Below are 27,836 nucleotides of genomic sequence, written 5' to 3'. Positions count from 1 at the left end.
CCCCACTCCTCACTCATTCCCTCCCCTTACACACGCAATCCCCCCCCACAAAATACCAAAAAAACACGCCCTCAAATACATACAAAAAACAAGCCCCCAAATACATACAAAAACTCCCCAACCCCCGAATAAATATAACCGACCCCCTCAAATACATACAACCCTTCCCCACCCCCAAATAATACCAAAAATAATCACCCCCCAAATACATACCAACCCCCCCCCCTCAAATACATTTATTACCCCCCCCCCCCAGGTACATATAAAATTAAAAAAGCAACGCCAAACAGCCATAGTGTTACCTTCCTTGTGGATGGTGTCAGGACTGCTGCCTGGCTCTCTCCCAACTGCTCTGCCCGGCTGTCAGCTCTCTCCCAGCCGTGGGCCACCCTCACTGTCCCACACCGAGCCTCTCTGACGCCGACACACACCGGGCCCCTCCCTCATGCCAGTGTGCGCAGGAAGCTGAGCCCAGCTTGTTTCCGGCGCGCGCCAACATCAGAGACGCTCTACCTGGGGAAGTCGGTGAGGGAGGTCTGCAGCTGGGGCACTCGTCCTGGGTCGTTTCACCCTGTCGGTGGCCCTGGGAAGAGCCTGCACACAGCCAGCGAGATGATGGTCACTAGCGCAGAATGCGATCTCCCCATGAAAACAAGCAAATCTAATATGATGTAGCCACTATGTTATGAACCCCCAAAGGGTTAAAGCATGTGTGCGTAGAGGTCTCCACTCCCCCAAACCCCACTGAAAAATAGTAAGACTGGGTATTGTGTTTACAGAAGTATTGGGGTAAAAGCAGTCTGTTATAACTCAGCCACACAGATTGTTAATGCAATGATTATTTGTCACCATATTTATTTTTTCCTAGTTTCATGACATTGTGGGTTAAATATCTGATACTTGTGTTACTGCACACCATCACCGATACTGCATTAGGCTTTGCCTGTAATGCCGGCCGATGGCATCGCGGGATTTCCGCAATTTGATTTGTTAAAGGGCCGTCGACGTGACAGCCCTTGAAAAATCAAATTTTGCCGGCGGCGGGTTTTGGCGATGGCCATATCGCTCCATCGCTTGTCGCCGTATAGAGCACGCGGCGGCAATGCTTTTGTTTTCGGGCGAATTCGCATCGCCGGCACTATAAGCGCAGCCTTATAATGGGTAGTCCTTCAAATTTCTTTCACCACTTACAGTGGCTCACCACTAGATGGCAACACAATGCTTGTGTATGTGTAGCTTATTTCTTTTTGACATCATAGTTTAAGAAAATTAATACATGCTGAACAGTATCTGTTGTTTATACTCTTTCCATTTTGTGCTTATGCAAATATATTAATATTTGCTATGCAGCGCATTAGCTAAACTGTGTACTTGTTGTTTGAAGTGTGTGTGTGTGTGTGTGTGTGTGTTGTATGTACAGTGGCGAGACAATGTTTGTGAACCCCAATGATAATTACAGAAATTCCATCGTTTTTCCATGATAACCTTCTTGAATCCAAACCAGTCTTTTCTTAAATATCCAATAGGGTGTATATTCACAAATTCCATGTTTTTTTTTTTTTTTTTATATATATATATATATATATATATAGACAAACCTGAGCATTCAGCTTTACATGGTCATCTCTTGTTTATAAAGTCACTGAGGCTAAAATGTTTATCCATTAAATTTTTTTTGTTTTGTTTAACGATATCCTTCAGTGCATTTCTATATGGTAAAAATAAATATTCTACAATCCTACTATGCTTCTTTATGTTCACATGTAATTCCTTCTCTCACATGGTACAGGTGTAGTTCCTTCTCTCACATGGTACAGGTGTAGCCAGCCTTACCATTCACTTGGCAGGTGACAAGCTGGGGGAGGTGACCGGTGCTGCGGGGTCTATTTTTTTCAATGGGACCTCCTGCAGTGTTAATCCTTCCAGGCCGCATTCGGACTCGGGAACATGAAATCCGGCTACATCTGACAGTTCATAGCCTTTTATAGTTTTTCAGAAAAACCTTCATGTGTTTTAATACTTCATGCTTTAACTTTTGTAGTCATTCTTCATCTGCTCACCAGATATATTTCTGCATGACTTCTCATCTTGCATCTATAATTTGGCTCCATATGAAAAGAATTGTACTGATGGGCAGTAGCAGTGGTTTTCAACAGGGCTTCCTAGAAACCCTTGGGTTCCCCGCAATTGTCAGGTAATTTGGAAATTGTACCAAATGCAGACGAATTTACAATGCATCTGATCTCAGGAACCTCAACCCTCTCCAATAGCGTGTCTTACAATGCATCTGATCTCAGACACGCTATTAGAGAGGGGTTGGGTCTCAATTTAATTATTGGGTTCCTTAATCAGAAAGGTTAAACACTGGGCTATAGGGTACTATTGAGCGATATATCTTGATCTTCTGCTCCCCTTTTACTGTGTCTTTTTCCATTATAAATGTAAAAAAAAGTTGTTTTTTCTAAGCAATAACATTTGTTTTAATATTATAGAGCCCCAGTTCTAGCAAATTGTTATTAACAAAAATCATGAAATTACGGTATTCATTATTTGTTTTACCCAAGTGCAGTATGATCAATTTCCTATAATGACTGTTTGATATCTCGGGCAATAAACCAGTACCATTAACATTACCATGGTAACTCCATGCAGGATTACTATCAGGAGGAAGTCCTTATTAAAGCTCTCAGTCACACAATACAGTCTCTCACATTTGTCTTTTATATATCACTCTGCTTAGTAAAAACAGGATTCAAAGTAGCCAAAATCTGCTGCGTAACAATATGCCTTAAACATGACTTTTAGGCCGTGCTTATAATGGCGATGTCCGAGCAACGCCGCAACAAACATTGAGCAATGAAGGCGCGCACGCAGTGTGCGCGACCGCCGCGTTCAAGCGCGGGATTTTTCAAAATACTTTTTTGAAATTGATCTTGCCTCGGGACGGCTCTGTCTTGAGCGGTTCAGCCAATGAGGATGAACCGCTCACGTGATGGCATGGCCGCGCTTCCGCCACTCCTCCCGATGACAGCAGTGCAGGTTTGGCATGAGTGACATCACGAGGTTGCGCACGCACAGCCCGAGCAACTATAATCGAGGTCTTGCTTTTCTCCGGGTGTTTTTTCACCATACAAGTCAGTATTTTTCAATTGAACACACACAACCTTTCTCAAGACAGGGAGAATACTGAAACGGTGCTACTATAACACACTGAATGTTGCAGCAGATACTGTGGTCAGTTGGGAGGAGGTTGGGGTTGCAAGAAAAACAGGACAGGGGAGGGAAGCGGCATGACGACAAAGCAAAGGATTGAATAAATAATAAATTAAAAGTTCACATTTAAAGTGAAAAATACTCAACCCAAGTATGCCATTTATCTATAAATATTGCCAAAATAGTTAGACCGTGTTATCACCAGGGTGCATAAATTGGTACAGCTCCCAAAAGAACTGTCAAACCTGTGGAGACGCACTGCACGAGATAAGTATATGTCAAGGGTAATTGGACAATGGAAATCTATAGTAGAAGTAATGTCACACCACAGGTAAGAGTACCAGGTCCACGCAGACGTAGGCTCCACAATGTGTACAATCCAACTGGCTCTGGTAGTGCTAAATTACTCCACTCTGCTATTTTTATGGATGTATACATTTATTTATAGAGTGCCAACCATGTATGCAGTGCTTTACAACGTTACAATAAGAGGTAAATAGATAATATTATAAACAATGGGAATAAGTGTAAAGATCTTACAATCTAAGGTCTCGTTTATAGTTCTTGCCATGCTAAACATGCGCCGGAGGCATCGGGAGTGGCGTTGGTGTGGCCATGATGTCACATGAGAGGTTCACCCTCGTTGGCTGAACCGCTCACGTGAAGCGGCCATCGCCCAGGAAAAATACATTTCTGAGATGTTTAAAATTTGCGTCCTTGGACGATGTGCGCACTCAATTGACAACATTACTTTGTTTTGGCATCACACGCGTGTTGTCATTATAATCACGGCCCAAGTGTTCTGTAGAGAGGCTTACCGACACATTAGGAGTGAGAAGCACATTATTAGAAGTGCACACAGGGGAGGTCAAGTGCATCGGGAGTTCGTAGCAGAGGCATAAAATATTTAATGAGATGCTGCTTTTAAGAGGTGGATTTAAGATGGGCTTTGAATGTGGAAAGTGAAGGTGCTTGATGAATTTTGAGTGGAAGAACGTTCCATAGGTCGGGAGAGATCAGTGAGAAAGCTTTAAGATGGGAGAGCTGCAGAGTTAAAAGGTGCAAAGATATTTTATGTTGACGTAATTGCGTTGACATCGCTCTGAATCAACCAGCTGTTAAAGGGCCACCCCATTTTAGGAGATGAACACATCTTTTAACAAAAAAGATCATGCCTGAGAATAAAAAATGGTTTGTCTGGCGCAGAAACAGCAATTTATTTGCAGGTTCTAGAATATATAATACTGTCTTGGAAGGAAGCAAATGTTCTCTTTGTAATAATTACATTTATACGGATACGTGCCATCCCATACTGGGTGTGGAATGGGACATTTTGTCATGACTGTTTCGCTGCAACCACACGGCTGCCGGCGTTCGTCCGCAGACGGCCCCTCTGTCTGTAGCCACTACTTTGCATTTCAAAACTTGTTTTATGATCTGGACGACCTGAAACTTCAAAAGTAAATCAATAGTTGTGTGTGTGTGTGTTGTGATTTTGTCACAGAGCATAATAAAAAAAAGCCTTTGAAGACGTTATAAAAAGTTACTAGCACTAACAGACATTTATAGCATTGTGTTTTGTTACTGTATTATGTTATACATAAGAAAAAGTCGCAGAATTTGCCCAAGGCCTGTTTTTTTAGTTGGAAGTTTAGATGCTAAAAATTCTATTTTTCCGTTTTGAAACCAGCATTAAATGGTAGAGTTTGTGTATGACATGGGGTGTTTTCACTTTATTACTCTAATACAGGCATACCCCGCATTAACGTACGCAATGGGTCCAGAGCATATATGTAAAGCGAAAATGTACTTAAAGTGAAGCACTGCCTTTTTCCCCACTTTCGATGCTTGGGTACTGGTAGGGAGCTGGTATTGCTGTTCAGGACGTGCTGACAGGCGCATGCGTGAGCTGCCGTTTGCCTATCTGGCGAGGGGAATCAGCGCGTCACTACTACGGTGGTCTGTAGCGCAGAATAAGTGCCCATACTCGCGAAGCAAGCGGACGGACACAGGGGCAAGGGGCAATTGAAAATATGTCCTTACTCGCGAGTGTACTTAAAGTGAGTGTCCTTAAACCATAGACGGTATATTGATACCCATTTCAGTGTGAGATGGGTAGGCATATTATTGGAGATAAGGAAAAAGCAGAGGTATTAAGCAAATTCTTTGCCTCTGTGTTTACCAGGGAAGAATCAAGTTCAATAGTAGCGCCACAGGAGGAAGCCACAACCTCCCTATTAATGACCAATTGGTTAACTGAGGAAGAAGTTCATAAGCGACTCGTAAAAATTAAAGTTAATAAGGCACCTGGCCCCGATGGCATACATCCAAGAGTTCTCAAGGAGTTAAGCTCCGTAATAGCAAAACCATTATATTTAATATTCAAGAACTCCATTTCCACAGGCTCAGTACCACAAGATTGGCGTAAAGCAGATGTGGTGCCTATATTTAAAAAGGGAGCTAGATCACACCCGGGGAATTACAGACCTGTAAGCCTGACTTCAATAGTAGGGAAACTACTTGAAGGTTTAATACGGGATAATATTCAGGAATACCTAATGGAAAACAAAATTATAAGTAATAGTCAGCATGGATTTATGAAGGATAGATCTTGCCAAACTAACCTTATTTGTTTCTTTGAGGAGGTAAGTAGGAATTTAGACCAGGGTAATGCAGTTGATGTGGTCTACTTAGATTTTGCAAAGGCTTTTGATACGGTTTCACACAAGTGGTTGGTGTACAAAATAAAGAAAATTGGACTCAGTAATAATATATGCACCTGGATTGAAAACTGGTTAAAGGACAGACAACAGAGGGTTGTCATAAATGGAACTTTTTCAGGTTGGGCTAAAGTCGTGAGTGGAGTACCTCAAGGATCGGTACTGGGACCCCTGCTTTTTAACTTGTTTATTAATGACCTTGAGGTTGGGATCGAGAGCAAAGTCTCCATCTTTGCTGATGATACTAAATTGAGTAAGGTAGTAGAATCAGAGCAGGATGTAATTTCTCTTCATAAGGACTTGGAGAGACTGGAAACGTGGGCAGGTAAATGGCAAATGAGGTTTAATACAGATAAATGTAAGGTTATGCATTTGGGATGCAAGAATAAAAAGGCGACTTACAAATTAAATGGAGATATATTGGGGGAATCCTTGATGGAGAAGGATTTAGGAGTGCTTGTAGACAGCAGGCTTAGCAATAGTGCCCAATATCATGCAGTAGCTGCAAGGGCAAACAAGATCTTATCTTGCATCAAACGGGCAATGGATGGAAGGGAAGTAAACATAATTATGCCCCTTTTCAAAGCATTAGTAAGACCACACCTTGAATATGGAGTACAATTTTGGGCACCAATCCTAAGAAAAGACATTATGGAACTAGAGAGAGTGCAGAGAAGAGCCACCAAATTAATAAAGGGGATGGACATTCTAACTTATGAGGAGAGGCTTGCTAAATTAGATTTATTTACATTAGAAAAGAGGCGTCTAAGAGGGGATATGATAACTATATACAAATATATTCAGGGACAATACAAGGAGCTTTCAAAAGAACTATTCATCCCACGGGCAGTATAAAGGACTCGGGGCCATCCCTTAAGGTTGGAGGAAAGGAAATTTCACCAGCAACAAAGGAAAGGGTTCTTTACAGTAAGGGCAGTTAAAATGTGGAATTCATTACCCATGGAGACTGTGATGGCAGATACAATAGATTTGTTCAAAAAAAAGGTTGGACATCTTTTTAGATGGGAAAGGTATACAGGGATATACCAAATAAGTATACATGGGAAGGATGTTGATCCAGGGATTAATCCAATTGCCAATTCTTGGAGTCAGGAAGGAATAAATTTTCCCCTTAATGGGGTTTTTTGTTTGCCTTCCTCTGGATCAATAAGTAAGTATAGATATAGAATAAAGTATCTGTTGTCTAAATTTAGCATAGGTTGAACTTGATGGACGTACGTCTTTTTTCAACCTAATCTACTATGTAACTATGTAACTATAACTGTTTTCACTAGATAATATAACAGCTTATACAACGAGTAATGTTCTATCCTACCACAGGATTAATTCATGGTTGCATTCTAATCACCTGGTTTTTTACTTGTGACTGGCATTTGACTCGATCTCCTTTTCTCCAGCATAGGAAACAGGTCTTCACAGTTTATTTAATAGCAACCCAAGACTTTCTTTCACTCAAATAATAGATTAAGATTCTTTTGGGAGGGGAAATATAAATATTTTCTTATGGGATTTTCTTTAAAACCGAACGATAATCGAAACATTTCTTTTTATAGGTGGTAAGAAGATACATTCTTGGTTCAATTGTGGAGAGTGAGAAGAACTATGTGGATGCACTGAAACGAATTCTTGAGGTACTGTATATGTAAATTGTTTTATAAAACTAATAACAAATATAGAACAGAGACTTGACAAGCACACACTGTGTTAAGAAGAATGTAAATATTTTAAGCAACTTCGACATCTTTTAATTGGGCTGATAAATTCCATTTATTGTTGGGTTTTTTCCCCCCGAAAACAGAATTGGGGATCCTGATTCTTCTTGTAATTATCGGATTAATGAGTGAATGTTTATTTAGTGATTCTCATCGGTTCAAGTGTCACAATAATCTAGTGGTTCTCGAGTATACATTTGTTAACCATGGTGTGAGTTTGTTTGACTTCACAATCATGTCTCGGTAAATGAAGTCAGGCCAAGCAAGTGGCTTCAAATATTCTCATCTTGAGCCATCGATGTCCATGCTTGGGAATGCAAAACTATTTAAATTGCTGCACAAATTTAAAAACATGTGACTCGACAATTTTTAATTTGCTTTTGATTCACCGGTGTATAATTATTATTATTATTTTTTTTTTTTTAAACATTTGCAGTAATCTATGTACATTTTATAAAGTGGAATGTACCAAAATGATTACAATAATGGGTTGGGAGATGGGCTATAGTGACATGGTATTCAGTGGAAATGGAATGTGGGAGGTGTGTTTTTTTTCTGGAGGTTGATGTCCTCAGACAGTAACTCTTCTTGTGTGGCTGAAATATGTTACCCAGTAAACTGATGCGCTTGTTACATTTTAATCAGCATGATTTGTATAGAATGACTGCTGTAATAAAGAGAATTGATGTTTTAAACAGTGTTGTACTACATACACCATAAAGCGGTGCCAGCATTCCCAAATCACTGCAGTTTTTATACAGAATATAGAAACAATGTATTAATATTTCCTGTTATAGTTTTGGTTCACATAACCCTGGCATTTATTCCATTAGAAATACAGTAAATGACCTCCCACCTTTTTAATGAATTTTCTGTCACTGCAGCAATATGAGAAGCCATTGTCTGACATGGAGCCAAAGTTATTAAGTGAAAGAAAGCTGAAAATAGTATTTTATCGAATAAAGGAAATTCTCCAGTGCCATTCATTGTTCCAGATTGCACTTGCCAGCCGAGTGTCTGAGTGGGACTCGGCAGAAATGATCGGAGATGTATTTGTAGCATCAGTAAGTAATATGACATTGTAATCGTTCTTGAGGAAAATGGCATTGGGATCCCCATTATTGTCATAGCTGCTTTAAAGCCTGGAATATACAGTATTGTTTTGTACGTCTAACCAGTGCTGGGTGGTCCTGCAATCTGTGAACTGCCAAGTCACATGTGGAATATCAGCCATCTATGGTTATGTTTAAATATTCATCCCTGTTTTCTTAACGTATTCAGCCACTCCAAGCTTTTAGCCTGGGATGGGATTTTGAAAACCTAAACTGGCCTAAGTTATATTTTGTAGCAGAAGGATGACTCTAACAACCGCTTCAGTCATTCAGTTACATAACCACACACTACATAGCACAAAACCGTACGAAGACCATGACTAAGGAATAAAGTGTGACCTAATGGCAAAATCACACACATAGCCAGGGCTGCCGACAGATTTCCCGGGGCCCAGGACTAGAGTTATGACTACCTCCCCCGCCCCCCTCTGTATCGGCTGTTTGCCAGCCCCTTCTTCTATTTCCCCATCCCCTCACTCTTACCCCCTCTCTTCCTCTCTTACACCCCCTCTCTCTCCTCCCGCTCCATCAATTACCTGACTCTCAATCCCACTCCCTCAATCCCCCCCTCCTCACACTCTCTGCCCCCGGAGGAACGCACACACATTCACCCACTTCCCTCCCCCCCACAAAATACATACAAACCCAGTTTTCTCAAATTGCAATGCCCTCCAAATTAGTATTTCCCCTTGGTAAAAATGATGTTGCATGATGGACGCTGTTCTAAGGAAATAATTGATGCAATCAAGGCCGCTCTCTATGTGGGAGTTTATGTACGGGTATGTGATTGCAGGCTTGGATCATTTCATATCCACTTGGCATTTTCGGGTGACTGCCAAAAATGAAGTCCTTTCAAAACCTATATATGCATGCGCATACTGTGCTCAATTATTGTGTGTTTGCTATATCCCAGTGCCATTTTGGACCAAATCCTGGGGACTTTTTCTAAAGAACAATCCCTGTACAATGTGTTGAGATGCATATTACTGCGCCACATGAAGTGGGGATGGGAGTCAAGATGAATGTTTGTGGTTTTACTGTATATTAAAGATGATGACCTGTATGTTTTCATTGGAAACTTGAGTGAACTTATTCCCTCAAACCGGCATTAACATGGCCTGCTAGGGCTGATACTACGCATGGTGTTAGTTAAGAAACTATTTAAATTCAACATTACATTTTCTCTCTTGCAAAATAGATTTCTGAAGTTATAAATATAAAAGTTGACAGCATGAAATATATATTAATTTCAAGTCTTGTGAAGCAATGTGTTGCAATCCCCTCTGGTAGAGAAATGGATACATTACACTGAGAACTTTGCTTCATTTCTGTGACTTTGATTCACATTGCTACATTTCATTAATCTCTTTTAATAAAATCTCATGGGTGTGTACAACCAACAACTCACTTGTAACAGATCTTGTGCTTTTACTGATTGTAGGAATGTTTTTAACTTGCCTGTGTCTCTCTAGTTTTCCAAATCTATGGTACTTGACGCATACAGTGAGTATGTGAACAATTTCAGCACCGCTGTTGGAGTTCTCAGGAAATCTTGTGCCACAAAACCACCTTTTCTTGAGTTTTTAAAAGTAAGTTTGTTTGTTTTTCGCCGATCACATTAAAATGACAACTTGAATTTATTTTGCAGCTTCCCATAACTTTTTAGCGGGGTCTTTTAAAAAAAAAAAAATTATTTGTTTGAAACCAGGTAAATTGATCACACTGTCATTTCAAGATAAAAATAACAAAAAAAAAACTAAAGAGTATCCTGCATGAAGTTTGGACTTCATAGCTACAGGTATGTTAAGTACCTAACATTACATATAAGGATTTGGCTGCCTGTGGCATCTTCCTTAGGCTGCACTTATAGTGATGGCGACAGCGACGCCGCGTCAAAACATGCATTACCGCCATCACGTGCGCTTCTAGACACGATTGCTGGAAGTCATCTCAATTAGATTTTTCCAGCGACCGCAGCCTGCCATCGTGTCGCCGTCACTATAAGCGAAGCCTTATGGTCTTTTATCAGGGATGGAATGAGTAGTGTAATGATCGCAAGGAAGAGTTACTGTGGCTCCATCACACATTTTTGTAGGCAAACTGATCACATCTTTTAAGGTGAACCTCAAGACATTATTTGTTGTGTGTCGCATCTAACGACTGTCATCAAAGTTGAAAGTAACTGTCTCTAGTACTCAAATGCCACAAATTACACATGAAACACACGCACATACAGTACATATCTATACAGGCGCACACATAGATACAAATAAATGTACTCCCAAAGTTTAAGGTCAAGTCCATTTATTTGTCATCTCAATGTGTTGTTGCACTTACATTTTTGGAAGTATATTTTTTATATACATTTATATACAGTAATTATCAAGTGTACTAGAAGTAGAAATTGATAGATGTTGGCATATGCTGCATAAGTGGTAAATAGTGGCCAAAAGTTCAAGGCCATTCATGCAGTGCAATAACACAATGTATAGTCATAGCATGAAAAGGACTCTTTCCAAATCCATATAACCATGCATCTACGCTATAACAGAATCAAGTATCTCTTTATAAATAAAAGGACACAGCGCAACTAGTATGTAAACAATGGAGATTTTAAACTTTTTGTTCAATCTAAGGGTAAACATCCAAAATGCATCACTGTTTCAAAGGTGAATGTCTCTGTCCATTCATCCACTTGTCTTTGGTATACTTTCTGTTTCCATTACTATGAGGGTGGTCATATTATGGTGGTGTTCCTGGCAATGTTCGGCCAATGTGTTATGTTCTGTGCCTTACAAATAACAATTATGTGCTCAATAAACGATTGTTTCTGCATTAGGGTAGTATTGCCTATGAGCTCTTTAAAAAATAGGGATATGGAAAATTGCTATAGATATTTCTAAACTCTGGTGTGGAATATTAAATGAATCGCCAACCATCAGAGTGCTGCACACACAGCTACGGTGGCAATAGCATCAAAGTTTTACCCTACATAAAATGTGTGAGTGTATAGTATTTGGCATTATCTGTTTTAATTATAAATTCAGCCACATTCTGTCCCTTTTGTATAAATTCAAGTCACATAGTTTTTACATTAAACAACCAAAATGTGATAATTTTGCACAATGTGGCAGTGATTACAGATGCATATCTAAACATACCATCTTCTTTAAACCTAGAAGTGACAACTGTGTGTTCTGTCTTCGGTCTCTTAATTGTAGAAACGGGATGTTCTGTACTGTTTCATCGAGAGTACTTGTATTTCGTGTCGGTTAGGGGTTTACCTAGACATCATCTGTTTTGCATGTAGTCCCGAGAAGTTCTGATAAGGCCGTGCATTAGGTCTTGGCTCAATGTTTCCATGATCTCCCAGAGCAGGGAGAAAGCAGGGCAGTTGCTAGGGGGCTGGGAACTTTCCTCCACCATGTTTGGCTGCTGCTAGGTAATGCAACCAATCAGGAGGTGGTGCCAGGAGCCCTGTGGGGGAGGGGGTTCTATCCTAGAGTGTGTATTTGTCGTGTGTGTGTGTGTGTGTATTTGTTCTCTCCTGTTGTCTCCTGCAACTGTCTGCCTATCTATGTCCCCTATGTCTCCTGCAACTGTCTGCCTATCTATGTCCCCTATGTCTCCTGCAACTGTCTGCCTATCTATGTCCCCTATGTCTCCTGCAACTGTCTGCCTATCTATGTCCCCTATGTCTCCTGCAACTGTCTGCCTATCTCTGTCCCCTATGTCTCCTGTGACTCTGTCCCCTCTGTGTCCTTTTACTCTCTGCCTCCTCTGTCTCCTGTGACGGACTATCCTCTTGTGAGGTTGCCTCAGCAACTGAGCACTGTGATTACTCGAGGAAAAAAAAGGTTGAAAACCACTGACTTCGTTCATGACTAGGTCAATGGAGAGTGGAATTGTGATCAATTGGCTTTAAATATAAATCAATGTAGAAGCGTCCCACTATATATAAATGTCCCCTATGGCAGGGGACTGCAATCCTTTTTCCCCTGCGCCCCCCCTTCTTACCTTGACTCAGACGCCCTGGCATCATGACGTCACGTTGCCATGGCAATGAGTCACCAGGAGCCGTCTGAATCAAGGTAAGGAGAAGTTTAGAGGCCTTGCAGCTCCCCCGGCATTAATTTAAATGCCTTCGGGAAGCGCGTGGGACCTCTGTAAACCCCGCGCCCCCCACTTTGCACACCGCTGCCCTATGACAGATCAGCACATCTACACCTGTGCGGATATCTCTGTATTGCCATATTCGTTAATTAGGAATTGACAGACTATTAAGAGATTAGGGTAACACCACTAGAAGCCCTTTGTTTTTGAAATATTATTATACATTAGTATATCCACATTGGGATTTTATTGCGCATGATTAAACATTGAGAAAGCTATTACAGTTGAATATACTTTTCTAGCAGTTTGTCTTTTTTATCTAGCTACATATAGTCCTCTGCACAGAGAATAGTTGGCAAGAACTAAGTTGTAGTTTTAAACCATTTATTATGGACAAATAGTGTGATTTGCACAACGTTTCGGGCTCTTCGATAGGGCTCTACAATTTAATTTGTTTTAGCTACATACATAACGTACATGGTAAATAATAGTAGTGAACTTTTTCACCCTTTGATGTCCCTGCATTTAACTTGATCTGAAAGCATAGCACGCCTCTTCCTTAGAATTTCAATTCTAATTACTACCCACCACCAGTACACACTCAAGTGTACCGTTCCTGCTTATTTCCGATCGTTTCTATGCTATCAAAAACGGACAGGCATCCTAAGGACACCTATTGAAGGCCCCGGTTCCTGCACATGTGTGCTACACTCTGCACCACGCTACCACACGTGGAGGACAGGAGAGTGAACAGAGACAGCCCCAGCGCGCGGGTCTGATCTCTTAGAACTGAGATTACCCTTCATACTTCCTATGTGATGCCCTGCTCCTGTGATAGACACCAGAATCGGGGATTATTAAAGAAATTTTATATGTAAGTTACTAATTTTATTATTTGTTGCTAATACAATATCTATCTCTCATCTTGGTGCGCTTTTGTGTTTTTTCTTGTTTTGCTGATATTGGTACCACCATCGGGGTTCCGGTGGAGACCACATTTGGAGGTGGGGGAGACACCTCATAAACACAGAAGCAGCAAGAGAACTGAGAGGGACCAACACTCCAAGTTTAAAGAGCCAGAGCGCGGACTGAACTTTTCATTACTAGTTCATATTTTACCTTTGTCATTGTGTCTTCTCTTTACTGTTATGCTGCTATAGGAACCTGTAATGCACTGCAGCTGAATACCTTAATGGGTGCTTTTGGCAGCCTAGGGGTTACTACAGTAAAGCATGGTCTAATTGTTTTTATTGAGCCATGCTTTTATCCACATGTAATGTTGGCACTGGAGCACACATTAAAGGCTCAATACCTGGCAATTTTTATTGATTTTATCATTCTTAAAAGCACTATTGAAACCAGCAGTGTGACCAGATGGGGTCTATAAAAAGTCTTCAATGAAAATAACTGAAACAAACTTGCCGTGCCTTTTAAATAATGTATACAATGATTCTTGGCCTACACTGAACAATTTTCACTTCTTCAGTGGTGTCTACAGTAAATACATTACAAATTATCTTCTAAAACAGTAATGTATTGTTTGACTTTCTGGTTTATGTAGAATGCACTCACCGGGTTTCTAGCAAATGCAGATCTTTACTTGCAAAATCTTTTGATGCATGTTTTTACTGCAGATATTTTGATGATGAAAAAGGTAAAATAAAATAAAAAAATACAAAATGAGAAGCAGAATTTGATATAGTCCATTATGTGCATTGCTCAACTAAACTCTAACTACTCCAGTTGACGTAACCCAAGTTGTAAATGGACATGCACATGTACATTGTAGGTCTAAAGTACTTTTCATATTGAAGCTAAATAATAGAAATGCTCCTCTTAATGATAAATTATGAATGCCTCTTTGTTTACATTAAGCTATGAATCAAAGCCAGCTGAACTGGATCAAAGATGCGCATTTTTTATTTTGAGCCTCTCCATCAAACTAAGGCGATTTAACGAGTTACATGACAAAATATAATTAACCGGACATAATGTACCAAATTTTGCATTTCTGCTCATAATTTGTTGACCCTATTGTATGTGGCTTAAAAACGTGAGCAGTTCTGTGATGACGGCATCATTTATTTTTTAAGTAATAACACGCCTCCACTTAAAAGGGCACCACAATACTTTACGGTCTGTTTAAGAACAAACTAAAATGGTATACTATAAACTTTGATTGACCGGAAAAGCCAAAAGGTACAGTAGAAATACGTCTGTGCCCGAAACAGTGGTAAACTCGATACCATGATGTTAAAAATGTGTTTAGCGAGGCGCATGCGCGAGGGCAGAGAGAATGGACGCGTGACCCCATTGCTCTGTGCCCCGCTCGTAAACTAATGAAATAAAACAACCTTTACTGTCAGCAAAAAATCGGGAATTTAACTCCTAAGACCCTGCCAAACTACCGGGATGGCGAAGAGACAATCCAAAACCCCGAAATCAAAGGGGCTCCCGCAATACTTCCCCAGCACGAGAAACAGCGCGGCTGAGGCAGAAATGGCGCCGAGTTCGAATCAGGGCTCTGATTCAGAACGGGAAGGAGAGAGGGAGGACAGAGACAATCCGGAATATCAACCAGTGCGGCTCGGCGATTTTAATCACCTTTACACAGACCTCAAAAATCTCCAGGCGCAAATAAAAGAGATGGGGAGGGAGATCGGGAGTCTGGGGGAGCGCACGGGACATGTGGAGACCCAGTTGGACATAACCTCCACGGCCGCCAAACGCAATACAATTAAAGTAACGGAGCTACAGACCCAAATCTCTGACCTGAAGGAGAAGCAGGAGGATGCCGAAAACCGCGAGCGGCGGAACAATATAAGGATTCGGGGGGTACCTGAAGATGTAGGGGAGTGCGAGGATTTCGTCCTGAGGTGGCTGGGCGAGCTGCTGCCGGATATCCCCAAAGAGAGACTAGAAATGGACCGTTGCCACAGGGCCCTGAGAACGAGACCTGTGCAGTCTGAGCAGCCGCGTGACATCATAGCGCGGCTGCATTATTATAAGACCAGGGAGGCCATCCTGCACAGGTCCCGGGAAACACCGTCGGTGGAATTTGAGGGGCTAAAACTGCTTATTTTTCAAGATCTGTCCCCTCTGACGTTGCTGAGACGCAGGGCCCTCACCCCAGTCACTAAAGTGTTAAGGGACCACAGTGTGCGATATCGATGGACATTTCCATTTGGGCTGTCCGTTAGTAAGAATGGCAAAGCCCACTACATGAAGGAGATTGGGGAGGGAGAGGCTTTCCTTCACAGGCTGGGGCTTAAGGGGGCACCAGTGGCTCCAGAGGCGGTGGAAGAGATCCCGGGCCCCAGCTGGGCAACGGCGGGACGATCCCCCCGATCCCCACACACCAAAAGTTGAATTCCAATAAAGAGTTTGTCCATGACATCCCACGTTATAAGGGAATCATGTTTCCCGGTTTACAGTTAAAGTTGCCTGGTAAAATGTTACAGGCTTACATATCCGCTGTTAAAGAAGAACCCGCATCAAGAGCTCCTCCGGTGGGGAAAAATCCGCGTTGACCTATTTATAAGAGACTAGGCACTTACCTGAGAGATAATGGACGAAGGCCCAAAGATGGCGACGCACACGAGGTAAGAGCAGCATCCAGTCTGAAACGCAGGAGCAGGAAACCACCATCAGCCGGGCAGAGTCGACGCCCACATCCGTCCAGGTCGAGAGTTGCTCCCAAAATGGCGGCGGCCGGATGCTCGAGCGCTGAAACCGGAAGGGCACGGGCGGCCATCTTACAGGGGGCAAGATGAAGTTCCAGTTATCGCGAGGCAGTGACGCGGACCACAGGAGAGGCCCCGACCAGCGGGAGATTTGAACTTACTCAGGAGCCATAGATGCAGACGGAGAACCGGATATACACAGCGACGGAGGAAAGAAGACTCTATTCCCATATGTTAGAAGGGGCATTAGTTGGAGAGGCCTGCGGAGGAGGGTAGCGGGGCAAAATTATATAAAATACATATGGCTCACAAGGTGATAGACAGCAAGCAAGGCTGAGGATGAGACATAGGGGAGGTGGTAGGATGGTGGGTTTAAACGGGATAAGAGGAAGTAAATAGTAAGATGAGGAAAGTAGGAGGAAGTAAGTAAGGGGAGGGTGTAGGGGAGGTGTCAGTAGCTAGATGGAGACAGGCAGTAGGGGGAAGGAGAGGGGTCAGAAGGAGGAGAGCAAGAGAAGTGGGAGTAGAAGGTAAAAGTAGGTGACTAAATAGGAAGGTGTACGTTACGGAAGGAGGAAGGTAAGCGATAGCAAGTAGAAGCGAGACATGTAGGTTATGCAAGTCGAGAGGGGCACGCAATCCGGAAGACGAGACAATATAAGGAATAGAATGGGGTGTACTGCAGAGGGTATCCTGGAAAGAGATTAAGGGGTAGAGGCCAACTAACCAAATAGGGGATCATAGAATAGGGAGCAAAGCGGCGGAAACAGTTGCCTAGGTTAACACCGAACTTAGGAGTTATTAGGAATAAGACATGAAGGTTACAGTTAGTTAGTCGTTAGAGGAGCGGGGTGGGAGCTGAGGGATCTCGGCCTGCTCTGCGGTCCGCATGGGCCAGGGGCTGGGAAGGGGTAGTCCCAGCGAAGTCCTTTGGGAGGGTGGGTGATTAAGAGGCGCAGTGACAACGGCGGATGTTCCGGAGCAGGTGCCCAGTCCCCAAAGGCATTGGACTCTGAGCCAAGTTGGCAGGGCCACAGCTCCGAGGACATTAATTGTTTACTGTTTTATGTGTGTCATCCCCCAGGTTTTCCTATTGTCTCTCCCCATCCCGCAGGACCCACCATCCGAGGATCATCACGAGCGTAACAGGAAGGAGACTGCCTTACTTCGGTTAGGGTTAGTAGCGAAGCACACAACACTATCGCCACATGTCGCAGGTTCAACCTATCCCCAAGATGAATAATGATCTGATACTTATCTCCCATAATGTTAAGGGATTTAATAACCCAATAAAGCGTAGAATTGCCTTCCGGGACTATATCCGTAGAGGGGCGGATATAGTGTTTGTCCAGGAAACTCATTTCTCTAAATCTAACCATCCCAAATACCTGGACAGACACTATAGGACCGTTTTTATGTCCTCGGCGACGGTAAAGAAAAGGGGGGTGGCTATATTAGTGCATCGAAGAGTGCCCTTTCAAGTGGTTAAATCATATACAGATTCAGACGGAAGATACGTTATAGTCACAGGCACAATTAATAACAAGGAGGTCACATTAAGCTCGATATACGCCCCCTGCGAACAGGCTCCGCAATTCTTTACGTCATTTTTCGATAAATTACATAAGGTGGCAATAGGTTGTATATTCCTCGCTGGAGACATGAACCGCACCCTAGACCCAGACTTGGACAGATGCACGGGGACTAACTTACCACAGAAACATGACGTACTAACCATACTTCACGGGCTGCACGATTGTCATTTACTTGACATTTGGAGGGAAAAACACCCTACGGAGAGAGCATACACTTTTTACTCACACCCCCACAACAGATACAGTAGGATAGATTACTTCCTGGTTTCTAAGAAAGCGGTTCCCATGGTCACCCATACTGGGATCCATGATATTTCATGGTCGGACCATGCACCGATTGAGCTACGGTGTGCTCTGCAGCTTCTGGACAGACCGGGGGCGAACTGGAAATTAAACGAGCTGCTGTTGAAAAACCCAATATCGGAGCGGGCGATAGGAGATAAAATCAAGGAATATTTTGATATCAACACGGGGAGTGTATCTTCCCACTCTACACTCTGGGAAGCCCATAAGGCAACCATGAGGGGTCTTCTTATGAATTTAGCAGCACAAACCAAACGAGCTAAGGAGTCCCAGATAAAGGATCTGCGAGGGAGACTAGCACACCTCTCCGCATGTCATAGTCTAAATAAACAGAGCGCTACCTTAAAAGAACTCTCTGACACCAAAACTAAACTCAATTTGTTGCTAAACTCCAGAGCCGAGAGGGAGTTGGCCTGGTCCAAGCGTAAGTTTTACGACAAAGCCAACAAGCCAGATACCTTACTTGCCAATAAATTACGTAACAAACTCCCTAATTATAGTATTTCCTCTATCCGCACCAAGGGGGGGGGACCTTACCTCCGATCCCAGAAGAATTGTCGAAGAATTCAAAAAATTTTACGAGGTTCTATATGATGGAGATAAGGTCAGCCACACACAGAAAATAGAGGAAAAAACCCAGAAATTCCTAAAAGAGGCGCGCCTTCCCAAATTGAGCAGGGCAGAAAGGGAGGCACTACAGGGTGACTTTACGTTCGAAGAACTATCAGAGGTTATAAAGGCCCTTAAGCCAGCTAAAGCTCCGGGACCAGATGGTTTTTCAAATTTATATTACAAAAAATACCTTAAAATATTAGCGCCACAACTCTTAAAATTATTTAACGAGATTTTAGCGGGGGGCGCCTTTCCATCCCAGATGCTCCAGGCCTCAATCTCCCTGATCCACAAGCCAGGCAAGGACCCGATGGACTGTAAGAGCTATCGGCCCATATCCCTGATCAATTCCGATGTGAAAATATTCTCTAAACTCATAGCTAACAGGGTGGGCATTGTCTTACCTGGGCTAATTCATCCGGATCAGGTGGGATTTATTAGTGGAAGGCAGGCGGCAGACAACACAAGACGGATCATTGATTTGATCGATCTGGCCAATAAAAAGAACATCCCGTCTATGCTGTTGAGTCTGGATGCCGAGAAGGCCTTCGATAGGATTGATTGGTCCTATCTGAGGGCAGTACTAGGTGCGTTTGGGTTCGAGGGACGCCTCCTAGAAGCCATCTTAGCCCTGTATAAAGGCCCCACAGCTAGGGTGCGCCACCAGGGCTTCCCATCGGAGCAATTCAACATCTGTAGCGGGACGCGACAGGGGTGCCCCCTGTCCCCTTTGCTATTTGCATTATGTATAGAACCCCTGGCGGCCCATATTCGCCTAAGCCCAGATATATCAGGGATAGACGTAGGGGACCAATCCCACAAAGTGGCATTATACGCTGATGACGTTATACTGACCCTGTCGAGACCGCTCACTTCCCTGCCCAATGTCTTTGAGATTCTGGATGCGTTTAGCCTCATCTCCGGGTTTAAAATTAACCAGACAAAGTCTGAAGCCCTAAATATTAGTCTCCCGCGCCCAATGGAGAAATTAATCGAACTAAATTTTAACTTTAAATGGCAAGCCTCCTCAATCAAATACTTAGGTATCCAAATTACCAAGACATATGACTCATTATACAAAGCTAATTATCCCAAATTATTTCAAGCTTTAAGGGAGGATATGAGGGTGTGGGCGGGGTTTGGAATTTCTTGGTTTGGAAGAATTCATAGCATTAAGATGAATTTTCTGCCAAGGGTGCTTTACCTGTTCCAGGCCCTGCCAATACCATTGGTGCGGGCAGATATCCTCGCCTTACAGTCAAAGATCATGAAATTCATTTGGCACAAGAAGAGTCCAAGAATTGCTAAGAGTATATTAACCAGACCCACGATTAGAGGAGGACTAGCGGTACCTTGTTTGATGGCATATTACAAAGCAGCAAGATTAGGTCAGATCGTCCAGTGGCACCTGGACCCGTCCCTGCGGAGATGGGTGGCGCTGGAGAAAACCTGCTGTGCTCCAATTGAGCTGTATAATTTAATTTGGCTGCCAAAACGCTGCGACAACACGGTGGGGATGCTGCTACGGACCATGGTGAACTCTGGCGGTGTGGAGGAGTTCCAAATTTAAACATAAACTAACGACAAAACACTCCTTAATGACCCCGCTATTCGATAACCCAGATTTCGCCCCGGGGATGCCCGGAGAGCGGCACTTTAAAATTTGGATACAGTCGGGATATAAGCGGTTAATGAATCTGAAGGGGCCTCAGTATATTAAAACATTCGAACACGTCAAATCAGAAAAAGGCCTTCCAAACACTGAATTATTCCGCTACCTCCAGATAAGAGCATTCTATAATGAATTTCCAATTAGACCAGCCAGGACCAATTTCGAGCAGCTGTGTTCTAGAGCCACGGACACACGGGGACTCACCTCTAGATTATACCGGGAAGTGATCTGTCCAAGTGGACCTGACGCCGACAAACTGAACTACATGACTAAATGGGAGACAGACCTAGGGGAGACTTTAGAGGACAAAGACTGGGAGTGGATCCTACAGGCGGCAGCCAAAAGCTCCATATGCTGTACGTTAAAAGAGAACGCATATAAGGTCATGATGCGCTGGTATCATACCCCATTACGTTTATCTAAATTTGTCGGCGGTTATTCCCCGCTCTGTCCAAAACAGTGCGGGGAAACAGCAGACCTAGTCCACATGCTGTGGTCCTGCCCGAAGGTACTTCCGATTTGGGAGAGCATTAGAGCATGGGCACAAAGTATCGTCGATTTAGAGGTCCCCCTGGACCCATGGCTGTTCCTATTGGGCAGGCGGGTACAGGGGTTGTCGAAAACGGCGCACAAACTGGTGGCACATATGGCCACAGCCACACGGTGCGAGATCGCAGCATTGTGGATACAGCAAGATCTTCCAGTCATCTCTAAAATTCGAAACAGATTGTGTCTAGTATGCCAGATGGAACAGTTGACTAGCTGGGTCAATGACTCTGGCCGAAATTTCTTAAAAGTATGGGAGCCATGGCTTACCCAATCCGACATCCCCGGGGTAGATGCCAGCACGATTTTGCTATAATAAACACAAGTGCGTTCTCTGGTGACGGAGCGGAACATACTATAACATAGGCACGTGACAGGTAGGATCCCCCCCCCCGACTATTCAAAATAGAACCAAGAGGTGGAGTCGTCAGGGGCCACAAAGAAGGGCGCATTACGGACCGACAGCAGATCTTCCACTACCAATGAGCAGGGTGGCAGTCCATTCCCTTCCCCCCTCCCCCCTCCTCCCCTTTTCCCCCCTTGTTGTTTTTTTCCTTTCTTGTCTTGTCGTCGGTCCAGTGAGTTAGGTTTGTCTAGTCTTGTGAGTGCATGTTGTTAGTCCCTCGTTGCTCTTGAGTGAGTTTACCCTCGATAGGGAGAGTGAAAAGGGTAAACCTCGAGGGGTTTCAAATTGTTTACAATGGGATGTGGCATAATGTTTGTGTTGTGAAACCCAATAAAAATCTTGAAGTTGAAAAAAAAAAAATGTGTTTAGCAAGTTTCAATGCATTTTACACAGGTGCAAGATGAAAATGGTGGCATTGTAATGGCACACTTTTTCTGTGCTTATACAAGTAGATTTGTTTGCAAAAGTGCGTCAGACATTCTTGGCGGCCATTTGAATGGTCATTAACGATTAATGGTATATTTTGTACATTGTGGTCTATTCACTAATGTGGTGAATAGACCACAAGGTTTGGTGAGCATGTTGGTTTATTTTTGCTTGAACTAGCATAAACTTACTTTAACCGTATAGCTTGGTGATGAAAAAAAAATGCGAGTTCCAAAGATCTTCTAAAGAGCATCTGATCTTCTCTTGCGACAGCAGTGCCAGGATTCCAGCCCTGATCGCATTACACTATACAGTCTGATGATGAAACCGATTCAGCGCTTTCCACAGTTTATTCTTTTGCTCCAGGTAAATCATTTCTGTTACTTGTTCTTTGTATGTCTGTTTTTTTGGAGCTGAAGTTATTGCCTTATACAGTATATATCCTGCACTGATATGTAGTCATAAGCAATAAAAAAAAAAAAATCTCTCACAAATTGCATGGAATCACTTATCCATCATTATCTGTATGATAATGGTGGATCAGAGGTAGAAGCCTTTTCTCCTCCGGGTTGCATTATTTGACAATTTGGTAGGGACATTTAATAGTCATAACCACCTGATTTTGTATGTGTGTGTGTGTATATATGTATGTATGTTTGTATATATATATATATATTGTGTGTGTGTGTGTGTGTGTGTGTGTGTGTGTGTGTGTGTGTGTGTGTGTGTGTGTGTGTGTGTGTGTGTGTGTGTGTGTGTGTGTGTGTGTTCCTAAAAATTACAAATCGAGATTTTGTTCTAGGGAAGAAAAACCACAAGCTTCATCAAATTGAATGATTTATTGTTTATAGAAGCTAGTTTATTACACTAAAATTTAGTAATAAGGAAGATCAGTTGTATGTCATATTACTCAATGCGGTTCTGCTATAACTACTAGCAAATAAAACATTTTGGGATTTGCAATATTATCTGCTGTCAATATATACAGTAGAAGCAAATTCAGTGCACCTTTTGTGCTATGAAACAAAACAGTTTATGAAAACTTTGCAGACAAGCAAAATCTGTTATGGATCTTCCTTTATTCCATATATTTTGTTCTATGGAAAATATTCTTCAAAGAACTATGCAAAATTAACACACAGAGAGAGAGAGAGATTGAGACATTGAGAGAGATATTAATTATACATTTTTCTGGATTTTAATAATCCCCAGTCAACGTAATCAGTTCCTTTGGTCTACGCAATTTTTAAAGATAGGTGTATAATACATGAGCCCTGATCCTCGTTTGCCAGGAGTAATAATTAAGGGCATCTAAACTTTTTTTGGTCCAAAAGAATTGTTTATTCACTCTAGATGAGAATGATTTCCTAAGGAAGTAAACCTAAATAGTCATAAATTATCCCAAAGTGGAATACGGATAGTCTTGGCCTTTAGATTCTTACATCCCATCTAACTGGATATGTTTAAACTCACTTAATACTGTGTGGCATTATGAGGCACTGAACATGAGCCATTGCTACAAATACAAAATGTGTGTCTGTGAAATAACAGGCATTGTAAGTTGGCTACTCTATATTTATAAATCCCAGAATTTTCATTAATTTTAGTCTTACCCAGATGCCATTCAATGGCTTTAGCCTCACTGTGGCAGATCTTTATGCAAATAAACCTGTGTGTATGATTAAGGGATTAGCATCAGATGTAGCAGACGTTATTGTACCCATTGGCACACGCCAACAGGTGCAATAGAATGGTAGCTCACCCCTTTTTCACGCACATGTTAAATGGTGTCTGCTTTCATTGACGCATTGTGTGGGTCTCGCTGTTGAGTGCCAGCGGGAGCAATGACTGCTGCTACTTCTATATGCAGAGTACATTTGGACCTAGTGTGATTTCTGGGGCCTGAAATGTTTTCCTAGTCTTGCTTCTAAAATATAAGCAGAACAATATGCACTGCACTGGAACAAATCTGTCTTTTATTTGGTGAAAGCTTTGATCAGTTTGGGGTATATTTTCTGAGTTGCATTGCCGCCTTTCTGTGCTGGGACATTGGGTTAATAGGTTCAATTTGCCTTTTTCTTATATCGTTACTTCTGGGGTGCAAACTTAGGCTTCCTGATCATTTAACAGGTGTTGGCCAATAATTGGAGCACGTTGCTAAACTGGAAAACCATAAGCCTTGACAGAGGAAGCTAGCTGCAGACTAGACATACAGAAACTCTATAAACAGGACTTGCATTGAGTTAGAATTCTGCTTCTAGAATAAAGCGTGGGCGATTTATACTCTTACACTGACCTAAAACGATGGTAGCTAAGGGGTGGGGTGGATCCTGACTGAGCCCACCCAGTTAACTCCTTAAGACCCTGTAGAAACTAGTAAACATCCAAGAGGGGGCTACATGTTATATGTTGATTTGTGGGGGGTGGGGGTGGGGGGGTGTTCCTAGCTAAATATCCATCAAACCTGGCTTGGCTGGGGTGTCATTAGGATGGGGTTGAGAAACAATGTACAAAGGTGTGGAGGAGATTACGATGCGTCTGTTAGTTAAAGTGAGGACACAACATGACAGGAAGAAAGGGGGACTGTAGTGTCTGAAGAGTAACTAAGGCTGTGTCCATAGTGCAGGATACGGCGCGAGCTGTGTAGCTCGCGCTGAAACAAACACTAGGACGCCAATGCATGTGCTCATAGTGCACGCCCTATCATGTGCACATGCTCTAAAGGGAGACCGGCACGTCGCAATACAATCGTGTTTTGTATTTCAAGCGTGACGCCGGGTCACGGAGGAGCTCGGAAGCTTGCACGTTCTACTATGAACGCAGCCTAAGTGAATAGAGCAGCTGACATAGATGTACCAAATTAGACTAGAGTACAGAATGCCAGTGGGAATGATAAAAGAAGCGGCCATTGATTTGAATTAGGTGCATGTGAGAAGGAGGCGGAGCTACATCTGTCAACACATTACTGCCCCTACTCACAAGCCAAGTCATATTTTGCCTTCTGTGCTGGTCTTTTTTTTTTTTTTTTAGGCAAAACCTTTTATTCTTATTTTATGCAACATTGAGGTAAATTTGTAGTTTGGGGTAAAACCACAGAGGATCATACCGGGTTGGCTTATTAGGTCACTTAAAGCTGCAGTTCAGTCTATATCCTGCATGTGTGTTTTTTTTAATAAATCAGTTCTGTAGTAAGAAATAATACTTTTAGCATTTTCTGTTTTTAAAAAAACAACTTTGAAAGACCAATTTTCTTGTATTCTATTTTAACAAGCATTTGCTAAGGCACTGCCCCTTCATGTCCTGTCACAAGCCCTGGCACACCCCTTTGTCAGCACTGCCCTCCCTCTCTCTAAACGTGCACTAGCATCTGGTCATCTGGTCATCTGGTCACATGATCTTCCTCATAGAGTACATTCAAGGAAGCTGGAGAAAAGGGATCAGCCATGCATAGCAGCTCGGATAGGCGATTTCAAACTTATTACAGTGTTTATTCCATTCATTGCACGTGTATATAATGTAAAATTGTAATAATTCCATTTATAGCAAACGTGTATATGTGAATATTATTTAGATGTATATGTATGTTACTGAAATGTGGAGTGAGTGTGTAGGTAAATACACACAATACACTTCCACTGCATATATATATATATATATATTATATATATTATATATTATATATGTATGTATATGTGAAGTTATGTGAGTAAAAAAGTGACAAAAACCCTCCATAGCAAGGCAAATAGCAAATGGAAATATTACTGTATGCTCATTTGTATGTATATATATATTTATATACACACACACTTCAAATACGGATAGTGATTCACGTAAATGATATATATATTCACTTTCTGGGAGTATAAGAGTGACTGTCCTGTTGTTCCTTTTTTTGTATCCATCATTGAATGGTATGCACCCTCTCTTTACGTTTATTTTATACTAGCTGAGAGACCCGGCGTTGCCCGGGATGTAATATTCCCGCTCCTCTCTCTCTCCTCACCCCTCCCCCTCTCTCTGTTTGTCCCCCATTCACATCAATCCAGTTCCCCCCCTCCCTCCTTTACAGCTTCATGCAGTGTGTGTGCGTCCGTCATTGTGTGTGCGTCAGTCAGTCAGTGTGTGTGCGCGCGCGTCAGTGAGTCTGACGCAGAAACACAAACACACACACAGACTGACTGACGCACACACACACACAGTCAGTGTGTGCGTGTGTGTGTGCCTCAGTCAGTCAGTGTGTGCGTGCGGCAGTCAGTCAGTCAGTGTGTGTGGGTGTGGGGGTGTGCGCGCGCGCGCGCGTCAGTAAGTGTGTGTGTGTCAGTCAGTGTGTGTGTGTGTCAGTCAGTGTGTGTCAGTCAGTGTGTGTGTGTGTGTGTGTGTGTGTGTGTGCGCGCGCGTCAGTGTGTGTGTGTGTGTGTGTGTGTGTGTGTGTGTGTGTGTGTGTGTGTGTGTGTGTGTGTGTGTGTGTGTGTGTGTGTGTCAGTGTGTGTGTGTGTACCATTCATTGTGTGTGTGCGCGCGCGCGTCTGTGTGGGTGTGGGGGTGTGCGCGCGCGTGTGTGTGTGTGTGTGTGTGTGTGTGTAGCAGTCAGTGTGTGTGTGTGCAGCAGTCAGTGGGTGTGTGTGCAGCAGTCAGTGTGTGTGTGTGTGTGCGCGCGTCAGTCTGTGTATGTGTGCGTGTGGCTGTGAGGGGTTGTGTGCATGCGGCTGTGAGGGGTTGTGTGCGTGCGTCAGTATGTATGTGTGTGTGTCAGTCAGTGCGTCAATCAGTCAGTGTGTGTGTGTGTGTGTGCGTGCGTCAGTCAGTCAGTGTGTGCGTGCGTCAGTGTGTGTGCGTGCGTCAGTCAGTGTGTGTACGTGCGGCTGTCAGGGTTTGTGTGCGTGCGCCAGTCAGGGTTTGTGTGCGTGCGCCAGTCAGGGTGTGTGTGCGTGCGGCTGTCAGTGTGTGTACGTGCGGCTGTCAGGGTTTGTGTGCGTGCGCCAGTCCGGGTTTGTGTGCGTGCGTCAGTCAGGGTGTGTGTGCGTGCATCACTCAGGGTGTGTGCGTGCGTCAGTCAGGGTGTGTGCGTGCGTCAGTCAGGGTGTGTGCGTGCGTCAGTCGGGGTGTGTGCGTGCGTCAGTCAGGGTGTGTGAGTGCGTCAGTCAGGGTGTGTGCGTGCGTCAGTCAAAGGGCAGGCGTGGGGGGGGGGTGAAGGGCAGGGGTAGGGGGGGTGAAGGGCAGGGGTAGGGGTGGGTGAAGGGTAGGGGTGGGTGAAGGTCAGGGTTAGGGGGGGTGAAGAGCAGGGGTAGTAGGGGGGGTGAAGGGCAGGGGTAGAGGGGGGTGAAGGGCAGGGGTAGGGGGGGTGAAGGGCAGGGGTAGGGGGGGTGAAGGGCAGGGGTAGGGGGGAGAAGGGCAGGGGTAGGGGGGGTGAAGGACAGGGGTGGGGGGGGGGTGAAAGTGAGGCACAAATTGTTGGCAGGAGTAAAATGTCCACACACACACACACACACACACACACACAACGGGAGTGAGAGGTGGTGGAGAGTGGGACTGGCGCAGATCCGAGGCTGCTTGGCCCCCCAGCGGCTGGGGAGTTGGCGGCCGGGGGGGTAAGGGAGCGGGCGGGGGGGGTAAGGGAGCGGGCGGGGTAAGGGAGCGGGCGGGGGGGTAAGGGAGCGGGCGGGGGGGTAAGGGAGCGGGCGGGGGGGTAAGGGAGCGGCGAG

The 27,836-nt window shown here is 43.5% G+C and overlaps 1 protein-coding gene across 3 annotated transcripts in view; it reads left to right on the top strand.

The window, feature by feature from the left end:
* Positions 1 to 27,836, top strand: part of ARHGEF10 (Rho guanine nucleotide exchange factor 10) — a 190,707-nt gene that overhangs the window by 77,401 nt on the left and 85,470 nt on the right. For 2 of the 3 annotated variants that reach the window (XM_075598216.1, XM_075598218.1), the window contains exons 12-15: positions 7,508 to 7,585; positions 8,551 to 8,730; positions 10,251 to 10,367; positions 22,408 to 22,500. In XM_075598216.1, coding sequence (XP_075454331.1) covers positions 7,508 to 7,585; positions 8,551 to 8,730; positions 10,251 to 10,367; positions 22,408 to 22,500 — 468 coding nt within the window. The remainder of the gene's footprint in view (positions 1 to 7,507; positions 7,586 to 8,550; positions 8,731 to 10,250; positions 10,368 to 22,407; positions 22,501 to 27,836) is intronic. The other variant, XM_075598217.1, reaches the window with a different exon arrangement.

This window comes from Ascaphus truei, chromosome 4, assembly GCF_040206685.1.
Source record: "Ascaphus truei isolate aAscTru1 chromosome 4, aAscTru1.hap1, whole genome shotgun sequence".
NCBI classification, from domain to species: Eukaryota; Metazoa; Chordata; class Amphibia; order Anura; family Ascaphidae; genus Ascaphus; species Ascaphus truei.
This window is presented reverse-complemented; position numbering and strand designations above follow the sequence as displayed.